The 23,530-nt window shown below is 43.1% G+C and overlaps 1 protein-coding gene across 2 annotated transcripts; it reads left to right on the top strand.

The window, feature by feature from the left end:
* Positions 1–446: 446 nt before the first annotated feature.
* Positions 447–21,869, top strand: LOC100067792 (UDP-glucuronosyltransferase 3A1). 2 transcript variants are annotated; one of them, XM_001497761.5, is made up of 7 exons: positions 447–749; positions 3,665–3,766; positions 9,557–9,671; positions 12,107–12,638; positions 14,756–14,987; positions 16,750–16,969; positions 18,727–21,869. In XM_001497761.5, the coding sequence occupies exons 1-7, from the start codon at positions 470–472 to the stop codon at positions 19,001–19,003; spliced, it is 1,758 nt and encodes a 585-aa protein (XP_001497811.4). In that variant the 5' UTR covers positions 447–469; the 3' UTR covers positions 19,004–21,869. The 2 variants fall into 2 exon arrangements, with proteins under 2 accessions (XP_001497811.4, XP_070102024.1); XM_070245923.1 differs by having other exon boundaries at positions 509–745.
* The last annotated feature ends 1,661 nt before the right edge of the window (positions 21,870–23,530 follow it).

Below are 23,530 nucleotides of genomic sequence, written 5' to 3' on the forward strand. Positions count from 1 at the left end.
TTATAAATCAATATTCTCTCAAAAAATAATAAAAAGTGAAAAAAAGAAAATAAAACAGGACCTCGGAGGTATAATATAGGAATGGTAGCTTGATTTCCCTTGGGGCTTTGTTTCTAGAGAGTAGAAACAAGCTACTTCCAGGGAGTAGTGTCCCTTGTGCTTGGGACACTAGAAGAGATTTTAAGCAGGTCCCTGGGGAATGGGTCATGGGAACAGCAGTGTGAGGTAATGAGAGCAGTTTGACTGGAGGTGGAGTACTATAAGTTTGGGAAAGGTCCATAAAACTGAGATAGTTCGAGTCACTTTGAGGTGGCGCTGTCATCCACGTGATTTCCTAAGGTCTCTACCATTCCTGGTTCCGAGTATTTTCCATGAGGTGAGTGTGGTGATTACCTGGGTAGAGAGGGGTTAAGGATCAGCTCACTAACCCATCCTTCCCACTGCTCACGGGCAGGAGGGTGAGGGTACAATGTCCAATGGAGCAGGAACTCAGGGAGGAGGGGCAGAAGAGGAGGAGGAGACAAAGAGAAGAGAGACAGGTGGAATCCATCTCTTCCCACCTCCCAAGCTCCCAGCCAGCACCAATCCTTCACTGCCTGTGCACCACATGGTCCCTTTTCTTGGAGGAGGCACAGGCTCCCAACAAGGAACCAGCATGATGAGGCCACGGGTGCTGCTTCTCATCTGCTTCCTCCTACCTGGGCTCCTGCCCTCAGAGGCTGCCAAAATACTGACTGTGTCCTTGGTGGGTGAGTGCTTGGCCAAAGAATCCAGAGACAGGAGCGTCCCAGGCATCCATGCCAGGGCTCAGGCAAATAGTCCTAGGTCAGAGGGTCATCCCGTGTCATTCTCCAGGCTGAGTGGGTTTGTTTCCCTGGCTGGAGGATGAAGGGGTGGGTGCTGTTTGTGGAGGCAGAGAACGGCCTGTCCCACCACTGAGGTGGAGAAGACAGTTCTGGAGAAAACAGAAACACTCTTTCCTCCCTCTTCTTACTTGGGACCAGCTCCCTATAGTGCAGAGCTGGGGCCAGAATTTTGAGATGCAGCCCAGTGCAGGAGACCCAGGCCACCTCCTCCAGGCTGCCGGTTGGACATTCAGGGGCTCATCCTAAACTTCTGGGGGGTGCTCAGCAGTTGCCAGTACAGACTGTGGCTCCTATTTGTTAGTTCTTGGAGGCTGTGGGGGAAAGGTGCTCCTGGGAGCAGCAGCACTGATTCTCCAAGGCTGCACGGGAGCGCGGGTGGAGCTTGAAGATATTTCCATGATAATCAGGAGGGTTGAGAGCTCTCATCCAGGGGAAACTGGGAGAACTGACCAGCGCTCAAGAGTGGACCCTGTCATTCTGATCTATCCCATTCCTCCTACCTTTCACCCCTGTTGCTGGAAGTGTTTGAAGGACTCATGGAACTCTTCATTTCACATTTTGTGGCTTTAGTTTTATTTCTTTTACTTTTGCACCAATGAGAATAGAAGATGAAAGGGAAAAATATATCACAATGAGGGTGATAAAAATATATCATGATAGAAATTTCGACGAAAATAATCCATAACCAATCTATAAATGAAAATTTGGGTGAGTTTATTCTGAGCTAAAATCTGAGGACCATGGCCTGGGGCCTTTCTTCCCAAAGGAAGAAAGTGCACCAAAGAAGTGAGGTATACAGAGTGGTTATATACCCCCAAACAGGATGTTTCACATAGGATTGAAATGTCCCTCCCACAATAGTCACAAGATTGCCCTGTCAGCACAGCGCTTGATGGACACAGCAGGTAGTGGGTCTGCTATCTCAGAGAGCGCAGCTGGAAGCAAGTCTATTGTCTCGAGCTGGGTGGTCATGGGTGAGCGCAGCAATCAGTTCCTAGCCTAAGGAAAGATGCTTAATCCTTAAGGAAATGCCAAGTTGGGAGGGGGAGGGAAGTTGCACCTTTATCTCAAGGGCCTTTGTTCTTGCCATAGGGAATCTCTAAAGCAGATATACAATGCGTGCTCAACGGCCACGGTCAGGCCCTTTTGGAAAGACAACGTCAGGCCGAATTAGGTTTATACCAAAGGGCTTCCTCATATACTCCAATATATTCTATTGCTTGCCATTTCTATGTGTCAGGATGGAGCTTCCCAAAACTTTATTTCAACCCCTTATATCACTTTTGGGTCATGAGATCTTAGAGCTGGAAGGAACCACAAACCATCCACTTCAGTTCCCACCATAGTTTCCTCAGCAGGAAACTAAGGGTCAGAGAAGGGAGGCACATTTTACAAGGTGACAACAGAGCTCCCTAATGGTGGACACCATGAATTTACTCAGCATTTCCAACCCCAAGACCATCCTCTCCACAGCTCCACTCTCACCACTTTACAGTGGGGCGTTTTTATAATCACTCCTTAAGAAACTCTATAACACCATTGGAAAGCTTTTTTCCCCCTTTCCAATTGTTAGCAGCAGTGAAGCAAAACAGCCTCCTCACCTCTTGAAGGCACACTGCTCTCCTGCCTTGGACTCGGACATGGAGCTGGTGTGGTTGTGAGGTGCTGGAAGCCCCTTCTATGCCCCAGGAGGCACTGGGGCTCACAAGACCCTCCATGATAAGATGCTTGTGAGGTCACCCCTTCTTCCTGGCTCCCAGGTCTAATAAGGATTAAAATGTGGGTATGAGATGTGGGACATTTGTACTTTATACCTCCCCTGGTACTTCAGACTATGCAAGTCTGGGTGTAAAAAACTGAGAAATAGTGACACACCATTTCTCTAGCACTACACCCCTCTAACCCCAACTCCAAATTCTTGACATTTCCCCTTAACTTCTCTCCTGATCTGACTTTCTCTGCTCTAACACCCTTAGATTCAAGCAAAGGCCCCATGTTGAATCAGGATCTAAGAAAAGACATGAGCGTGATGGAACTTGTACCTCCCCTGAAGATCAAGCTTCTCTTTCTTAAGATGCCATGATTGTCAGAGAATGGGTGATGTCTCAGGCTTCATGCATATGGGATTCAGCAGGCCCATTCCACAGGCCCCATGATTATCCTGAACATCCTAATTTGATCTTCTGTAAAATTCAGGATCCAAGTGAGAAAAATTCTGCCAAATATGTTTGAATCTCAAGGATTTGGGCTGTCAGTGGTAGCTCCATGTCTTTCTGCTCCAATGGTTGTTTCCTGGACTCACATTTAAACTCTCATATTTCTGGCACCTACACTGGCATAAATTTCCAAAGAGAAAGACTCCAGAGACAGCTCTGATTGATTGTCCATTAGGACTCTTCACACGTACAGCATAACATTGTGCCAAAATTTCCTTCCAAGCAGTTATTTGTTTAGGACACGATGTCTCCATTTCGCCATGGCTGAAATGCAGCATGCATCTTAGGATCAGGAATCCCTTAGGCCTAAGCACCAGGAAGCTCATCACATTGACATGGAGACCAGTGTCACACGAGGGGATCTTTGATGGAGGTTTGCCACAGGTCAAGGATGTGGCCCAGAAGCCTCTGGGTGAATGGGCTAGGGCGTACCCTGATGGATATGGAAAGAGTGAATGAAGAAGTTCATCTTTCTCCGCTTATGATCAATTTTCTATTTCCTAACCCCTCCTCTTCTGGACTTAGCAACCTCCGAACCTCTGTTCTCATCATTACAAAAGTGAGTTTGAGCATTTTTCCTAGGTGGAAGCCATCATCTACTAATGGACCGAGTGTCTCAGATTCTTCAAGATCATGGTCATAATGTCACTGTGCTTCTCCAGGAAGGAAATGTATTGATACCAGGTATCCTTTCTCACTAATTCTTCATTTCTTCTGCTCCAGGCAAAGAACAACAAGGCCTTTTGCATAGAAAGGTTTTTCAAATAGTTTTTAATGTGTATTTACATTATTTGGATTTGGATTGTGTATTTGGATTGAAAGAATGAAAAAGGTGTGTATCTCTGTATGTGTGTGTTTCTGTCATGTGCTGAAACACTTCTGGGCTCTGTTGACCAGCACTCCACACTCTGTAGGCCCCTATTTTCCTCCCTTACTTGGGCTTTTACTCCATCCATGCAATCCTCCACATTTTATTACAGATTATTCTGGAAAGGCTGCTTTGTAACCTGGCTTGGAAATATATTGAACAGAAGTGTTCGGCCATAAATGGGGTTTCTAATAGGAAAGGATTACTTTTCTTTTTCTCCTCTCATGATATCTGAAATTTAAGGAACCTTTCTCAGGGAGTTCCTTCTTTATGTAGCTCAGATCAGAATCTATCATTGAGATGATCTTGTTTTCTTGAAAAATCAGTGATTGCCCATGAGTTTGTGTAAAGTGATTCAAAAGTTCCCGAGTTGTTGTATCCAAAGCAGTTTAGTCAAATGGGCTCATAAATCTTATCAATTCTTCTCTGCTGAGGGACAAGGGAATGGCAGGTCAGAGAACTGAAATGATTAGCTCAAGGTCACAGGCAGGTTAATAACAGTGTTGGGTGGATTTAGGACTTTAAGCTCTGGATTGCTCAATCTGTAGTGTTTCTAAGGCTTTGATTTTTCAAAAGAAGAATCCCAAATTAAGCTGAATTTTTGGGAAACAAAATTTTGAGAAATTATAAAACTTGAAGGTGACTTCAGGCTTTGTTATTATTCAGATTGTTTTGAAACAATATTTTTCTGTCAAAATTTCTTTTAAAGATTTTATTTTTTCCTTTTTCTCCCCAAAGCCCCCCCGGTACATAGTTGTATATTCTTCGTTGTGGGTCCTTCTAGTTGTGGCATGTGGGATGCTGCCTCAGCGTGGTTTGATGAGCAGTGCCATGTCCGCGCCCAGGATTCGAACCAACGAAACACTGGGCCTCCTGCAGCGGAGCACGTGAACTTAACCACTCGGCCCCGGGGCCAGCCCCTGTCAAAATTTCTTTTAAATTTTTTATTGTGGTAAAATATATATAACATGAAATTGACCATTTTGACCATTTTTGTGTACAATTTACTGACTTTAGCTCCATTCACATTGCTGTGCAGCCATCACCACCATCCATCTCTAGGACTGTTTTGTCATCACAAACTGGAACTCTGTACCCTGTGAACAACAACAGTCCAGTATCTCTTGCCTCCAGGCCCTGATAAGCACCATTCTACTTTATTTCTAGAATTATTTGACTATTCTGGATACCTCATTAAAGAGGAATTGTACAATATTTATCCCTTAATGCCTGGCTTATTTCACTTTGCACAATGTCTTCAGGCTCATCTAGGTTGTAGCATATATGAGAATTTGATTCCTTTTTATGGTTGAATAACATTCAGTGTATGCATTTACCACATACTGTTAATCCATTCGTCTGTCACTGGACATTTGGGTTGTTTCCGCCTTTTGGATATGGTGAATAATGCTGCTATGAGCACTGTTGTGCAAATATCTGCCTGAGTCCCTACTAAAAACCATTTTAATCACTTTCTGGAATTAGGTTCTGTATTCTTCATTGCACATCATTTTTATACATATCCTTTAGCATCTGCCTTGACAGCAGACCTGATTAAACAGCTGTAGTATGTTAATTTTTGTCATTATTTGAATGTAAAAAATTATAATAAAATTCAATTAAAATATTAAATTACATCAAGTTAGATTAAAATGTTAGAATAAAAATAATTTTGACTGTTCCTATGAATTTTGAAAAGCTACTGAAAGCTACAGACCTTCTACCCCTTTAACAAACATCTGTACACCGAATCTATAAACAATTCAGGGAGTTCATGGAGCCCTTCAGTTTTATCCTCAGGTTCCAGGCTTAAGTGGGTGGAGTTTCCTTCACCATTCTCCCCTCATGGGCATTGTTGCAGCTTTGAAAAGGCATATTCATCCCTCACTTCAGTAGTACAGCCTGGCTAATTGTCCACAAGAAGGAAAACACACGATTGGGTTATTGTTTCTGACCTGATGCTTGTTTCACTGTGTTGAAATATTTGAACCATGCACTAACTACTTGTTTGGACACATTTCTCCATCTTGTTTATTTATTTGCGACATTAACAAATGAATGCCATCAGAGGCAGTGAAGTAGTAAAGATCTCTAATGCTCACAGGTACTACTGCTCCACCATTATATAGAATTACAATTGGGTTCTAGGGAGAGTCTGATAGGACATAGAGAAGCTTGACAGAAAAAGCCTAGACTGCCTTGAACAGACTGTTAGTAGACATGCCGATGGTAAGAACTCTGCCAATGAGGACTCAGATGGAACTGAGGAACATGGTAGAGAAAATCTATCTGGTCTGTATGTCTAAAAGACAATATGTAAATCATCCTAAACAGAATTTTCATAGAAATATAGATATTAAAATATTCTTGCTGCTCATAGTAAAATTTCAGAGGAAAGAGATAAATTGAAGGAAGAACTATTAGGCATAAAGAAACCAGGACTTCATGGTTTGGGAAATTCTCAATCTATCCAGATTGCAAGATTCAAAAATTAGGGGATTCACTGTGAGGAGAGCAATGAATTCTTCTCTCTTCTAGAGAAATGCAGTGGTGTGGTTGGATAAGCTTTTGCTGTTGCCTCTGAAGGATTAAAAGGTCAGAATATTCAGTCTCACTGAGAGCTCTTTGAAGATTAGATTTGTGACTTGTGGATCCCTTCAACCATATTAGCAGATGCCAAAAAAGAGATGAAATTCTGTTGTACAATCTGTGGAGCAGCCTATTATCCTGAGGACTGAATTCCCATGACATATACAGGAGATGCACATGGTACTTCAGAATTTTATACCAGAAGAAATACTGCTGGTTTGGACTGAAAGGGACAGAAGATGACATGAAAGAATGCTGACAGACTCTAAAAATATGAAAGAGGCTGATAACTATTCTACTGCAAATACATGATACTTTTTATAAAGAATGAAGAAGAAATTGAGGGCAAAACAGTGAGTCCAGAGGGTAGAGCTTCAAGCTCATAGGGCTGAGTTTCAAGTCACAGGGGATTATTTCCTGTCCTTAAAACTTAATATTGTTTTCCCAGTTGGATGTCAAAATGTTGTAGGAGAGACAACTCATTTTTTGGTTTCTTTTTGTTCCATTTTGAGTGATAATGTCAGTAACTGGTATTTTGTACCTGTCCCACTATTGTTTGTTGGCAGCAGATAATTTGTTTCCTAATTTCACAGGTTCAGAGATGGAAAGAAATTTTGTCTCTGGATGGATAATTTCCAGACTTTCACCAATACTTGAAAAATTATTTGGATGACATAATTTGGGGATTTTGAGCTGATGATATTTAGGTGAAATTTTGGAGTACAAGTTGATAGTGTAATGGTTTGAGAAGTTTGGGGATGTTGGGATGCAGTGAATGCATTTTCCATGTGCAATGTACATGAGTATTTCAGGTGCACAGAGCAGAGGGTAGTTGAAAGATAATGTCCCCCAAAAGATGTCCATGTCTTAATCCTTGGAACCAGTGAATATGCTACCTTACCTGGCAAAGGGTCTTTGCCGATGTGATTAATGTAAGGATCTTGAGACGGAGAAATTACCTAGATTATCTCAGTGGGCCTGATATGATTACAAGAGGCCTTCTATCAGAAAGAGGAGGACAGAGAGTAAGAGAAGGAAATGTAGTGATGGAAGGAAAAGTCAGAGTGGTGTGATTGCCAGTTGGAAGAAGACCACGAGCCATAAATGCAGGCAGCCAGTAAAATCTGGAAAATGTAAGAAAACAGATTGTCTTCTAGGGCTTCCAAAAGGAATGCAGGGCTACCCACAACTTGCTTATATCTCAGTGAGACTCTTTTTGGACTTCTGGTCTGTAGAAATATAAGATAATAAATTCGTGTTAAGGCACAAAGTTTATAGTAATTTTTTAATAGCAGCAGTAAGAAACTACTACAGTCATCACAGGAGGTGAGGAGCACTGCAGGCAGTGCAAGAGTAGTTTGTCAAAGCCTCTACAGTAAAGGCAACTTTGGGGGACACTCATGGCAGGGCCTATTGTATTGGAAATTGGACAGATTCTAGAACCCTTTGTTATTGGGGACCATATTCAAAGTATGCTGATTTTCAAGTAATAAGCATAAATGGAGTTAAGTAAAACATATAAACAGGAAATATGTTGTCTCCAGAATGCAAAAAGGCCTAAAGATGTCTGGCTTGTTGAAATTTTGTGGTGTCGTCAGTGAATAGTTGTTTCTTGACAGGATCATGGATAGAGGGGCCCTAGACTGACCACACAATTCCCAGGAATATAACTGAGGCACTGGCCTCATCCAGGGGGCAATGGCACATCCCTTTGTGTGAGTCCTTTGTGAATGTTTCCATGTCTTGAATGAGTGTGGCAAACGAGTCTCCTTGGAGGAGGATGACGTCACTGTAATGTCATCCTGTGCTCCTGGAGAGAGTTGGATATGGTTAAGATCTTGCTGAAAAAGATTGTGGTCAATGGTAGGGCTGTTGAAGTCCTTGATGGGTAACCAGTTGAAGGAATATTCTGTCCCTTTCAAGGTGAAGGCAGACTACAGGAGAGAGCCTGTTGAAATAGTCACTGAACAGAACATATTAGCCAAATCTATGGTCTAAAATATTTGCCAGTAAATACTTGGATAGAGTCAGTAATTTCACTAAGATTGGGTCTGGGAGCTTTCATGTTTGGGACCACACATTAATTTCTCCCCAGTCCCTACAGATGGTTAGGTTAAATGTCATGACTGATGAAGGCACTTGCATTAAGAAAGTATGAAAAGTTTTATTCAAATAATAAGGCTTTTTTTTTTAAGAGCAGGACATTTTCCCAAGCAAATCTGAAAAATGTCTTTGCAGAGCAGGGAGGGATGCCTCGCTTGAGTTTTTCCCGTGGGTAGATGGCTGGGATGGGGTGAGCGTTGCCGCTGATTGGTCTGACTTGCATGGTTTGAAACTCCCATTAGCTCCGTGGGAGGGAGCATGGGGAGTTTCTTAACAGTTTGTCCAGGTGAGACACAGAAGAGGGAGTGGAGACAGAGTTTGAGACCTGTCAGCTGTCAAACATCAGGAGCCGACTCAGACTTTGTCCTACACGTGAGTGATGGGGAAGAAGCCAAGTTGGTAAAGAGGTGCAGAGGACTACTATTTTATTAAGCCATTGAGGATGTTTTACTGAATCAAAAAATGATTTGGATGTATCACTTTAAATAAGGAGAATGAATTTTTCTCATCCACAAAGAGCAGGGGCTCTGGAATCAAAGAGACCTGTATTTAAATACAAAGTCTACCACTTCCTACAGGTGTAACTTTGACATTTTATCTTAAACTCAATTAACTTTGTTTTCTCACCTGTAAAGAGAGACCAATAGCTATACCTTCAGTGGAAGCTTTAATGGAAGCTTCCATCACTTTAAACTGAGAAGCATTCCCGAATCTTTGCAAGGTTCCCAATCCATGTTTTTAGTTTATAAGATTGAATGAATGAGAAAGCAACGAACCAAACAAAAACAGTTCAAAAGGCCTACATTCAAATAATTATAAAATTATTTGAACAAACACACGTTGTTATCATCATGCTAATGTTAATCCATATTTTGTGACATATTTATCATTTCTAACCCTTGGTGTTTTCTTAGGTTTTAAAGAGGAGGAAAAATCATACCAAATTGTCACTTGGTTTCCACCTGAAGATGATTTCAAAGAATTTTTGAAGTTTTGTGAGTTCTTTATGGAAGAAGCTTTGGCTGGCAGGTAATTTCTATTTACTCTTAGAACCAAAGAGGCACTACTTCAGTGATACAAATGAGTGGATGGGTATATGTATGCTTGGACTGAGGTTCTGAGAAAGGGATGGATGGATGGAGTGATGGAGGGAGGGAGGGAGGGATAGACGATGAGTGGATGGTTGGGTAAACAAGTATTTCTCACCAAATCATCTAGTCCAGTCACTGGAGATTCTTTCTTGCTCTGTACTCTCCCTTTTCCACTATAGGCATGAATATACTTCTGTAAAGTGGAGCTTTTTCTTTCTGGTACTTCCTTGCAATACTTCACTTACCATCTTTGTCTATAATCTCCCCAGCATAGAAGCATAGGCACCTCAACCTCTCCCTGTTGATAGGGAGATGAAAGCCACCTTTTCCCTTTTATTTTATCTCCTTCTTTTCACAGATATTCATTAGTGAAGGAAAGACTTAGGAATGTTGATTTTGTAGTACTTGAACTTCTGGCCACACAAAGTCCTTTTAAAAAGTAATCAACCTCGTGCAAAATAAGCCATGAAGCTAATTCCTTTTGCTACATCTTGAATGGAGGGGAACACATAACTCCTTAAGCTTGAACATAAAAGTGACAGACAGAAATCCATGTCTATCTGGGTTAATTACAGTGTCCTCTCCCCTTCTTTTTACCTTAAAAATTCTACTTACTGATCAACGTTCTGCCCAGACATGACTTTTTCCCTAAAGCCTTTTTTCCTCACTCAGATTGGAAGATCCCAGTTGCTCTGTACAGGTCTCATCTGACCTGCTGATCTGACACTTGCTGTTAGTGTATATGATCTGGCATTGTTTGTTAGATATTTTAAGTGTATGCTTTGTCTCTCCTCCCCTAAATTAATATTTTTTGAAAACAGGTCTGGGTAACAGTGCATTCTTGAAATTTTTTTTCTATTTATTAGTAAATTTTATTTTAATTTATTTTTTTATTGCCACCTGACCTAGCTACTGTTGCCAATCTTTTTTTTTTTTCTTCTTCTCCCTAAAGCCCCACAGTACATAGCTGTATATTCTAGTTGTGAGTGCCTCTGGTTGTACCATGTGGGATGCCACCTCAGCTTGGCCTGATGAGTGGTGCCATGTCTGCGCCCCAGATCTGAAGCAGCAAAACCCCGGGCTGCCAAAGTGGAGCACACAATCTTAACCACTCGGCCATGGGGCCGGCCCCTATTAGCTAAATTTTAAATGTGACTAAAAAACTATATTCTTGGAATTTTACAGCAACGCTGCCATTATCTAAAATATTTGGCAACTACTCCTTTGTTAGGTGAAATCTTTAAAAATACCAAGCAGTCACTTCTACTGTGTGAGTTGAAGTTGATCCTGAAGATCAGGTAGAGATGTGCATATTGTGAACGAGTTCTCAGATTGTGAGACTTCTCTGTCTGGGATGTGATGTTGCAGTGGTCTACAATTAAAGGTTTTTTCAGAGTTTTGACTCTCTTGGTCCTCCAAGCACCTGGCAGGCCCCTGATGTCTTGAGCTGTTGCACGTCTTACCTCTGGTGCCTTAAAGAACAGATGAGCATCCTCATCTATTTCCCCATATGTTGTACAAACAGGAAACAGGATCATTTTCTATATAGGCAGTGATGGGAAGGGATTAGAAGAAGTTGGTCCCTGGAATAATTCCATAGGCTGAAGCTTAATTACATGTCAGTAAGATTTGCCATTATCTTCTCTGGATACCACCGCATTTATTGAAGTGGAAAGGTTAATAATGTATTTCAAAACCAGGCTATTTTTTTTTTCATTGCTTAACCCATGGGCATAGAGATGTGGAATTCCTATTTTTAGCTGAGATTTTGAGTTCTAATACAATCTAAGGATCCCTTGTGTGAAGTGATCTTTTATATGCCAAATACACAGAGATGTTTTATAAAGTCTGTATGTCAATATTCTTGGAACTGTGTGTCAAGAAACTTCCCCAGTTTGGCTGAGTACACAAGAAAATTACTTATAAAAAACCAGTATGTAAATGAAAGTTAAGGAGAACATCACAGGATTTATCAAGTAGGAAGAGATTTGTGAAGTCAGCTATGGTCATAGAAGGCTCTCAGGGCAGAAGGTCCAACAGTGGCAGTCTGATTTCAGTTAAGGTAATTCAACTGTGCCCATGGATTTCAAGAACCGAGAGTTCAAAGATAAAGTTTCTAATGAACTGGCTTAGGGAGTGCTTGGGATTTGCTTCATAGAGGAGATGAGGAAGGGAGGAAGGAAACATTCACAGGAACAGAACATCTGCCAGCCTGATGGAGAAGAAGGTATTAACAGACAATGGTGGAATAGGATGCTGCTAATAGATGTGGTCTTGCTTACCTGGGAAATTTCTTTGTAGCCCAAGATTCTTTTATATATTGTGAAATTAATGCTTTCAAAGAATACTTATCTTTGATTTTCTTTCTCTCAGAGACAAATTTGAAAACTTTTTAAAATTCATGGAACTACTGGGACTTCAGTGCAGTCATTTGCTAAAGAGAAATGATATCATGGACTCCTTAAAGAATGAGAACTTTGACTTGTTATTTGTTGAAGGATTTGACTTGTGTTCTCTCCTGGTTGCTGAGAAGCTTGGGAAACCGTTTGTCTCCATTATTTCCACCTCGTTTGGCTTTATTGATTTTGGACTACCAAGCCCCCTCTCTTATGTGCCAGTATTTGATTCCTTGCTAAGCGACCGCATGGACTTCTGGGACAGAGTGAGGAACTTCCTGAAATTTTTTGATTTCTCCATGAAGCAATGGCAAATTCACTCTACATTTGACAACACCATCAAGGAGCATTTCCCCGAAGGCTCTAGGCCAGTTTTGTCTCATCTCCTAAAGAAAGCAGAGCTGTCGTTAGTTAACTCTGACTTTGCCTTTGATTTTGCTCGGCCTCTGCTCCCCAACACTGTGTATGTTGGAGGCTTAATGGCCAAACCTGTTAAAGCAGTACCACCAGTAAGTAAAACCTTAGTTCTCAATATGGGCTTCGTGCAGAGGTCGTCTGTGCAGAGCTGTTGGCTGCCTCTGGTAGTGAGATCCTGGGAGTAGGGTAGGATGAGGCAAGTGAAGCACCTAGGGCACACTTTTTAAGGAAGTACTCACTTTCAGGGACATGAAAGTAGAGTGATAGACTTGCACAACCCTGCGATTGAGGATTTCCTTAAATGGAACACCCAGGGTCCTCTCTTGCCTCAGCCTAGTCCTGGCCCTAGTGGAAATAAGCTTTTTAATAAGTTGATATTTTCATTTGAATTTTGTATGATCATATGTACAGTAAATATGCAGTAAGCATCCGTCACATGCAAGAATTGTTAAGGAGATGAGTATTCACAATCAAACACACAACACTGTGAGACAGGGTGTAACCAAGGTGAGACTGCATGGGACTGACTGCTGACATCATCTCCAGGATCCTCAGCCTGTAGAGCCTTGGTTCCTACCCCTACCTATACCTCCAGATTTGGTCAATCTGGGTCAGTATTGAGCATTGTCAGTTGTAAAAGCTGCCCAGTTAGTTTTGAATGCATAGACTCAGAACCACAGCTAGAAGTTTTCAAAAAGGAGGGAGCTGAGATTAGTTGGCTGCCTGTTGCCTATCAGCAATGGGTTGCCATTTCACAGAATTTATCTTATATATATTGCCACCTAGAGGGAAGTATGATGATCTCCATTTTTATAAATGAGAGACAGAGGCTCAGGTGGTGTGAGTGAATTTCCCACAATCATTCATTTCGGAGCGAAGAAGAACCCTGATTTGGCCTGGGCCTTCCAGGCACCGATGTGTCTACCCTTCCTCTATTGACCTTGCGTTGTGAGCAGGAAAAGTTGGGGAATGATCCATGGACTAGATGGACTCTGATTTGGTGGCAGGACTTGTAGGAATGAGCAGGAGGAAAGGCATTACAAGTGAAGAGAACAGGGAGCACCAAATGTGGAGTTAGAAGTGAGATGACGCTGGGTTCCCTTGGTGACTTGCTAGACCAGATAGTGGAAGAGTCACTCACAAATATAACCAGGCCAGTTTTCAGGAGGTATGATGTAGGAGGGTAAGTCAGGCCTTGCCCAAAGGCCGGGGGAGGGAATTGTTAAGCAGGAGCATAATGGGAGTAAACGTTGCACTGGGTATGAGATAATAGACACTTTCTTCAAAAAATTTTCTTCTCTGTATTTTCCAATCTCTAATAATGGTCTTATGTTGTTTTTGTAATTATAAAAGGCTGTTTTAAAGTGGTCCTTTGGACAGGTAAACAGGCAGAGTTATGCTTGATGAAATCAACATAATAGAATGAGGGTCTAGGAGTTGAGAAGGAGCCACAGAAGTACAGAGAGAATCAGGATCATAAGAAATTGTGGAATTCAGAATTGACAAAACTGTGTTAAAGGCAAGATTGCACCATTAGGTCACAACTCTCCCTAAAAACTGTCTGGAGGACTTTTAAAAATAAAGTGCCCAGGTCTGGAGTTGGGATTGGACCTTGCCCTTTTTAAGAGTCTTCCCATGTGTATGTAATTTGCATTCACGTAGGTGAACTACTGAGGTAGGAGATGAATTACAAAGATCAGTGACTGAGAATATCATGGAATATCAGAGCAAAGCATGCGACATGGCGCGTTTGGTGTGGGGGGCCACGTGCCTCCCCCATTCTGTGTCTACTTCTTCTTATGCCAGAGGCCTTCTCCAAACTTCTCCTCTCCAGCCTCCAGAAGTCCTACCATCCACTGATGGACCCTGATCCCCACTGGACTTCTTCCTTACACTACCACCTCTGTTCTGGCTTTGGAAACTCCCAAGTGCCCATGCCTCCATGCTCCCAAAATGAGTAAAGAGTCTGGAATGCCTCTGATACTATGTCAGGGCTTCAAAGAGGAAAGATGTTCCCACCAACACAATGGGAATAAGCACAATGCAGAGGATGCTGAGTTGTCTCTTGGGCTCAGATAATAGTTTCAGGACAGTGAATTCTAGGTGTGACAGGAAGCTGTGTTCAGTAAATTGCTGACTTTCATTTCATGGATGTCCTGGCTTTTGTGAAATCTTTGTTCACCACCTTTCCTTTCTTACCTCTTTCTAGGAATTTGAGAATTTCATTGCCAAGTTTGGAGACTCTGGTTTCATCCTTGTGGCCCTGGGCTCTGTGGTGAACATCTTTCAGTCCCAGTATGTTTTCAAGGAGATGAACAGGGCCTTTGCTCATCTACCTCAAGGGGTGATATGGAAGTGTAATCCTTCTCATTGGCCTGAAGACATCAAATTGGCAGAAAATGTGAAAATTGTGGACTGGCTTCCTCAGAGTGACCTCCTGGGTAAGGACTACCCAGATCTGCATCTCTCATCTTATTTACATGTCTTTATTGCTCATCAGTGCTCTAACCTCTGGTTGGACAATCCCATCAGCATGAGAAGGAGCCGCTGGTAGTTAAAAGCAAGCCTTCAGAAAACAGGAATGGAACAGCCAGCTGGAATTCTTGGGGACTCAGGCTATGCTACCAATGAGATCAGATGTCAAAAGAAGCATCTCCCTTTCATTCTTTTTTATCCCATGCTAGATGTCAGCAGCCATCAAAGTCATATTGACATGGGGCTGCCCCATGGCTGAGTGGTTAAAGTTCCACATGCTCTGCTTTGGCAGCCTGAGGTTCACGGGTTCGGATCCCAGGTGTGGACCTACTCCACTCATCAGCCATGCCATGGAGGCATCTCATATACAAAGTAAAGGAAAATTGGCACAGATGATGGCTCAGGGCTAATATTCCTCAAGCAAAAAAAGAGGAGGATTGGCAACAGATGTTATCACAGGCAAATCTTAATCACAGAAAAGAAAAGAACATTTTTAAAAAAGTCACATTGACATGCTGCATTTGTCTTGAATAAGGTCACCCAAGCACAATCCAAAACAACCTGTGAATCCTGAGAACACATACCAGGGGCAGGATGTCACTGTATTTAGTGTCTTCATGAGCACCTGCTCACCCACATGCTCTTACACACACACGAACACACACCACACAGACACACAGATACAACTTCCTTAGCTGCTAAGCTGTGAACGATTCATACCTTCACAAAACTGAAGCCCACAATGTCTTTAGGATGTGCCAAAATACCCAAGTGCCAAATTGAGCTACCTCATAGCCACTTCTTTGGTCCATTGAGTCTCTGGTACCAGAGAGTCCCCTCACTCCCCTTCAGATTTGCTCTGTGCCCATAGATGCTTCTGAGAGACTCCTCACTGCCATAGACATGAGCTGGATGAGAGAGCCTTAACCAAGATTACGATTCAAAATCATCTGGGAAATTTAAGAAACACATTCCTGGCTCTACTTCTGCAAATGTATTTCTCTAAGTGTGGAGTGGGGCACATGATTCTCATTTCAAAGGAAACAAGGAGATCTGATGCAGCACAGGCTGAGATGAGCTCTTTATTGTCAACAAACATTTTAGTTAGCTCTGGTTAAAGGTGGGATGGAAACACTGGAACTGAAAATACTGAAGTGTAGGTTACAGTCTCTGCTTTCAATGGTGTTCTCGTAAATTTGAGGAGACACACATACAGTGTACTTTTATGAGCGCCACATGAGTTGTGATGTCAATGAATGTGTCAGGAATTCAGAGAAGAGGGAAGTTAGTTGGCGGATGAGAAAAGATTGCTCAAAACAGAGGGAGACAGAGACAGAGAAAGAGACACATGGAGACACAAAGGAAAAAGAAAAGAGAAAAGCAAAAAAAGGCACTGGGATGATAGAGACAAGGATGGAAGGATGGACGGGTGGAAGGATGGATGGATGGAGATACATGCCTTGCCTAGCACTATTCTCTACAGAATTCACTGGCTTCTCAGTCTTAGTTGGGTTCTGTCTTTGTCAAGGAGTCTCTGTACAAAGGCAAGACTTAGAATCCTGTATGTTGGAACAAGCACCTTGAATGTGTCCCAAGCAACATTATCTTTACAATGCTTCGAACACAATTTGAGAGTCCATTGTTGTTTTCTTCTGCCCTTTCTTCTTTACCAGGTATTCTATAACTATTCATCCTGAAATGTTCTACTTTCTTCATTATTTGCAACAGCTCACCCTCGCATCCGTCTCTTTGTCACCCATGGTGGGATAAATAGCATCATGGAAGCCATCCAACATGGTGTGCCCATGGTGGGGATTCCCTTCTTTGGTGACCAGCCTGAAAATCTGTTCCGGGTAGAAGCCAAAAACTTTGGTGTCTCTATCCAGGTAAAGCAGATCAAGGCTGAGACACTGGCTCTGAAGATGAAGCAAGTCATAGAAGACAAGAGGTATGTGGCTCTCTGGGCTTGTGATCATGTAGGCTGAATGAAGACATCAAACTTGAAGGGCACCACGTGGGTCTTTTTTGCAATAAAACCTGCAACTTCCAAGATATGGAATAATATGTGTGTGATGCTAACAGCTGACCTCTTTCCTCTATGAACAAGACTAGGCAATTTAGGTCAGATGTTGAGAATAATTTTCTGGTTTATGGATTGTGATGAAACCAAACTACTTACACAGTTTCTCTTTGAGAGGTCTTATATTTTGGGGTGTTTTTAGTAGAATTCCAACTGAGTAGGAGGTGGCCTTCCCGTACCAAATGTGCCACACTCTTCCCTACCTCAGGACCTTTGTGTGTCCTGCTGCCTAGGACACATCTCCCCTTCTCTTCACAGGGCTGGCTCCTTCATCACATTTGGATCTCATAACCCATATCGCCTCCTTAGAGAGGCCATCTTTGTTTTTCATTCCTAACTAGACTCCTCTCCTGCCCACACCAGTTGTCATTCATTGTTTCCTTCTTAACACTTCCCAGGATCTGAGTACTCCATTTCTTTAGGTTTTAATTTATTGTCTGTCTCCCACACTAGAAAGTAGAGAGTAAGCCCTCCCAGGACAGTACCATGTGTCTCTTGTTTTCCGCAATATTCCCAGGGCCTAGCACAGAGCCTGCCACAAAGTGAGTCTGAAGGAATTTCTGTTAAGTGAGTCAGTAAAGGGGCTCATTGATCTCTTATTTGACTTCCCATCCAGCACAATCATCTCCTGTGAAGAGAAAAATATGTATTTTTTTCTTATAACTAAGAAGGACTGAATAACTTCAAGGGCAGAAACCTGAATCAGACCTCAAGACCTAACATTCTACCTTGCATGTAGGAGCCCCACAAGTAGTTCTTCTTAGATGATGGAAAAACAACCACATAACTTGTGATTCTAAGTCCTACAAAAGGTATTAAAATTCAGAGTCAGAAAACTCAGAAATTTTATGTATATTTGGTATCTCATGTGTTACAAATGTTTACTTTCTCAAGAATGGATTTGTAACTTTCATTGGAGTTTCAAAGACCTTGACCCAAAATGGCCATGAACCACATGCCCTCGTGAAAGAGTCATTTGGCCTGGGATGGTTCCCAGACATCGTGGATCAGGGTGGGCTTCATGATTTGTGGGGCCCGATGCAACATGGAAATGTAGAGCCCTTTGTAATAAAGTTTAAATATTTCAAGATGTTGACAACTGAGAATTAAATGAAGCGCAGCAGCCATCTAAGTGTGGGGCCCTGTGCACACACGCAGGCTGTAGCCCGTGGAGCCAGTGCTGGTCAATGCGATGCTTTGAAGGGGAGAATAGTGCAGGTATCCTCATGGGCGACAGTCTCCAGAGTCATATCTGTCACTAGCCCAGACACCAGCAGAAAGTAGGTGTGCACGCTGTCTCTTCCTCTCTCTCTTCATATATAAATTACATCATGTATCATTTTCTGGAGTATATCATAAGCCTCCTTGAAGTAGAGACTAGTCCTTATAGACCCTGTCACTCTTTTATAAGTTAGCACTTTCTGCATTAAGCATGGATTGTAGCATGTTGATACCAGTTGGAACTTTTCAAGGGGACACATCCAGCCAGTGGCAAGCCCAGGCCAACGACTCTTCCTTGAAGTGGAGCCTTTGTGCATATGGTAGGAAGTGCCTGTGTGTGATACAAGGTCTCTAAGGTCTCTGAGACCACAAGAGTAATGCCCCGCCTCTGTCTCGGCCAACAGGTACAAATCTGCAGCCGTGGCCGCCAGCATCATCAGGCGCTCCCACCCCCTGACTCCTGCCCAGCGGCTGGTGGGCTGGACCAACCACATCCTGCAGACAGGGGGTGCAGCGCACCTCAAGCCCCACGCCTTCCAACAGCCATGGTATGAACAGTACCTGCTCGATGTCTTCTTGTTCCTGCTGGTGCTCACCGTGGGCACCATGTGGCTCTGTGGGAAGCTGCTGGGCATGGTGGCCAGGTGGCTGTGTGGGGCCAGGAAGCTGAAGAAGGCCTGATGTCAAGTGTAGCCTGGGGTGGCAGTATTTGGGGGGGTCACCGTTTCTTGGGAACCTCCCACCCTTTCTTGGGTTCTGGCAAGCCCTGTTCTCCACATGGTATCCACTTGCTAATTGTGCCTCAAATTCCTGCTCGCTGTTTTCTTCCTGTGATCAGATTTCTTTACTCAGCACTTGTGGCCTTCTTTATTAGTGAGTCAGCCAAGGCTAGTCTATGATTCTGTCCCTGGGGCATTTGGACCCAGTGGCCCTCAGACTTTAAGCCTCGAAGCCCTTCCTTATCATGCCCCTCTTCCAGGCACTGAGCCTGAACCACTCTAGACTCTATGGCCAGTATCTTCTGAGCCTCTTTCCCTCTCACCTGCCCTACCACTTGTCATGGAATAACAGCTAAGATGGGTGCTTTCCTAATTCTTTTATTATCTGTTGGCTTCTCCTCCAAACTCTCATCAAAGCTAGAAAGTCTGTCCTGCGCATGTGCCTTCAGGAGGGAACCACTCTTGCAGGACCCTGTCTGGCTCCTGCCTTGGTTCCTGCAGAGAGCTCCTTCCTTGCTGATCAGGTGTGGAGCCTGCAGGGTGGTCAGGGGCTCAAGTGGCCTTGGTCTCTGTGTTTCATAGCATTGAGCTGTCTTTCAACTTTCATATTAAAAAAATAAATTCATGAGAAAGAAGGCTATTTATTTTTAAACTGTTTTTTTGTGCCTCTTGACAGTTGAGCCTTTCTATACGTGACATACTCTTGGGAATTGCATCTACTTGATAGTAATAGAAACCAGAAAAAAAAGTAGCAGCCACAGCTGAGGGTTTTCTTCTCTTTCCTCCTTGTTTTTCTCATGTAAAAGAGATCTGCAGGTAGGCAGGCAGTGCAGGGCTGGTGTGGTGGCTCCAGAATGTACTCAATGCAGATTTCTTGTCTGGTTGATCTGCCTTCTTCAGCAGGTGGCTTTCATCCTCAAGGTTGCCCTGGATTTTCAAGAATGTCTTTTTGTATCCAGCCAGCACCTGGAAATTTGGGCAAAGTGAATAAAGCAGGTTTCTGCCAGCTGAGTTGCCCTTTTTATTCACCCAGACTCTCCAGCTACCCCAACACTTCTACTTAAATCCCGTTGACCAGACCTGAGTCACATAGGCACCCTTAGCTGTACAAAAAGTCTAAGAAATGTCCCCTCTCCTGGCTCCTGGGTTGGGGTTGGTAGAAAGAAAAACAAAGGACAATGGATAATGGGAGGAAACCTGAGCCTTGGCCACTTGTGGAGGGCAGGCAGGGAGGGGCTGGATGGGATGTTTTGTTCCACCTTTGACCCTGAGACTCAGTGACTTCAGGGACAGTCTTACACCCACTATTTCCACCTGTAGGTGGAAAGCAGACCTTTCAGAGTGGTGAATGCGCAAAATAGGAACAGTAGTCTTTTATCTTGTGAAGTGTGTTCTGCTTTCCTAGTTCCTTCCTTTTGTTTCTGCCATTATGGGGTGGATGTGTCTAATCAGCCCAACCCAAGGAAACAGGCACCAGCTGGGGCAACCACACATGGAGAGGGAGCTATGGTGCTAATTAAGATGAGAGCAACAAAACCTGCTGCCTCCTCCAACCAAGGCACAGGGCCTGAGGTGTGGAGATGGGTTGGTTGAGTACCAACTTGTCCCTCTTGTGGCCACCTTTTTGCAATGAATAACCTGCCCTACTACATGGTGGTCCTGGTTGTTGGAAACTCCCCCTCAGGCTGATTCCCTGCCCACACATGTAGAGGGCAGTTTGATCAGCTAGGGAATTCTCTTGGGATATTTTCTTTTAGCCACATTTTTTGCCCCTAAGACCTAGGGAGGCTCCTTTGTCCATGCCAGCCTTTAAGTTAGTTAATTGTTTATTTTTTATAAGTATTCAAATGAAATATTTAGAACTTTTAAAACCCATCTGTCAGAGTGGATTTCCTACAAATTTCTTCAAATTTAACCTTAAGATAACAGTAATTAATAGTCAGATAACACTTGCACTAGGGATTAAGTCCCCCGTGTTTTTATTTTCCCTCATTAAACCTCCAAGGTGAATTTTGAGAGATCTTCTTGTGTTAGTACAAATGCAAATAAGAGAAGCTTCCACAAACAAGGTCTGTAGACGCCTTCTGGTGACAGGCCCCCTCTCTTGTCTGAGGTGAGACCTTTGAGAGGGATGGCAGCCAGTGACCACTCTTCCTTTCTCATTGTGGTAGCAAGGTGAGCTTTGTCTTCTGGAGAGATTTTACAAATGAGCAAGCCTACAAATATCACAGAAAAGAGTGCCAGAGGTAAAGACCAAATAATAGTTTAGTTCCTTCACTCCTTCCCTTTGTCACAATTTCTCTCCTGGGATTTTATTGAACTAGACTATTTTGTTCCATATTCCTTTAGTGGCCATTTATGAACTTCATGTTGTCTCAGATGAAAGATTTTGTCATTGGGAAACCAACTGGCCACCAGTAATGCAAAGCCTCAATAGAGGGGCTGAAGTCAGTGGCCTTCAGCCTGGGCTCTCTGCCTTAATGTGTGCGTGAAGACCTTTCCAGGGCTGCATGGCACAGAGCATCTGGAGGTGATAAGTTTCCACCTGTGTGTACTCTAGTTTCCTAACACTGGTCTGCCTAACAATGTGAAGTTTGGTTGGTAGAGTCTCTTTCCTGCCACACTTTTCACAATTTCCTGAAACTTATTTTGCAAAAGAAATACACAGCTTTCATGCCTCCCTATTCTCACTGTGGTGCATTGCCCCAGGGTGGAAAAACGGGGGTACCAAATGAATAGTTTAAAATGTAATGATTGAGCAAGAACAGTTTGTCATTAAAATGCTTTGCAATTCTTTGTTTTAAATAAAAACCAAGAATAAACTGTGATTTTTCAGTTGTTGGACCATTAAAAGTAACTTTTGGTGATGGATATCTATCAGATTTTTTGCATAGCTTTCCGAAGGTGTTCAAATAGTTGAGGCGCATCTTTTTCAAGATGGTCATAACAAGATCTTGTCAAGGTGGTGGTGTGAGCAGATGTTGAACTCGTCTCCTCCCACGAACACAACCAGGTTACAACTATTTTTGGAAAAATTACCCTGGATAGGAAACTGAAAACTGGATAAAAAGAACCCCCACAACAAGGGGCAGTCCTGACTAAGGCAGAAGAGGCAGAAATTCCTGCTGGAGAGAAAAAAACCACCTTTAGGAGAAGCTGAGCTTCTCAGCTGGCCAGGTGGGAGCCACCCTAAGGTACGAGCCCTCCCGGGAGGATCAAGGTCCGGAGCGGGCATATACTGATATATGCATCCTTCAGACTCAGCCCAACTGAGACAGGAGTCTTACTGACTGGCTTTGCTGGCTATTAACTGCAGCGAGGACACTCCCAGAAAAGCTACTGGTGGAAAGCTGAAAAGATCCGGGTCTTAAAGGGCCCGCGCACAGACTCACTGATTGCAGCAAACAAAAATCACCAGAGAGAAGGCTGACGGTCCTTTGGTGAAAAGAGACTCACCTAGTGGGCTTTGGGAGCAACTTGGTGAGAGGAGGTACCTCTCCGGGATTGAGACATTGGTGGGGGCCATTGTTTTGACCTGGTCCAGGCGTGCTGACACAGACACAGGTAGGCACCATTGAGGTTCTTCTCTTGGCCTCTTAGCCCAGGGATCTGCTACACCCACTAGAGCACAGATTTAATCCAGTTCAACCAGGACAGGCAGCCTGCCCTAGGGACTGGCCCCATCCAACAGCAAGCCCTCAGGCTACTTTTTGGCTTGCACTGACTGGGTGCCTTGATCCTCTACAGGCAGGTGAATGTCTCCGCCTCTGTGGGGCAGGGCCTGTCTGAGGACCAGCTGAACTGTGGGGGGCATTGGTGGAGAGGTGGGGGCCTCTGCAGTGCAGTGTTGGGGTATGCTTCAGGGGGTTGGGAGTGTGCACGGACCAGGATTGTGGGATACAGCAAAAGCGATTCTAAGAGGGAAGTTTATAGCAATTCAGGCCTACCTCAATAAAAAAGAAAAATCCCAAATAAACAATCTAACAGCACATCTAAGGGTACTGGAAAAAGAACAAACAAAGCCCCAAATCAGCAGAAGAAAGGAAATAATAAAAATCAAAGCAGAAATAAACAAAATAGAGACTGAAAAAGAATAGAAAAGATTAATGAAACCAAGAGCTGGTTCTTTGAAAAGATAAAGAAAATGGACAAACCCTTAGCTAGACTCACCACAAAAAAAGGAGAGAAGGCTCAAATAAATAAAATCAGAAATGGAAGAGGAGAGAGTACAACGGACACTGCAGAAATACAAAAGATAATAAGAGAATACTATGAAAAGCTATACGCCAACAAATTGGATAATCTAGCAGAAATGGATAAATTCTTAGAAACATACAACCTTCCAACACTGGTCCAAGAAGAAGTAGAGAATTTGAATATACCAATCACCAGCAAGGAGATCAAAACAGGAGTCAAAAACCTCCCCAAAAAGAAAAGTCCAGGACCAGATCGCTTCCCTGGTGAATTCTACAAAACATTCAAATAAGAC

The sequence above is a fragment of the Equus caballus genome, chromosome 21 (genome assembly GCF_041296265.1).
Source record: "Equus caballus isolate H_3958 breed thoroughbred chromosome 21, TB-T2T, whole genome shotgun sequence".
NCBI classification, from domain to species: domain Eukaryota; kingdom Metazoa; phylum Chordata; class Mammalia; order Perissodactyla; family Equidae; genus Equus; species Equus caballus.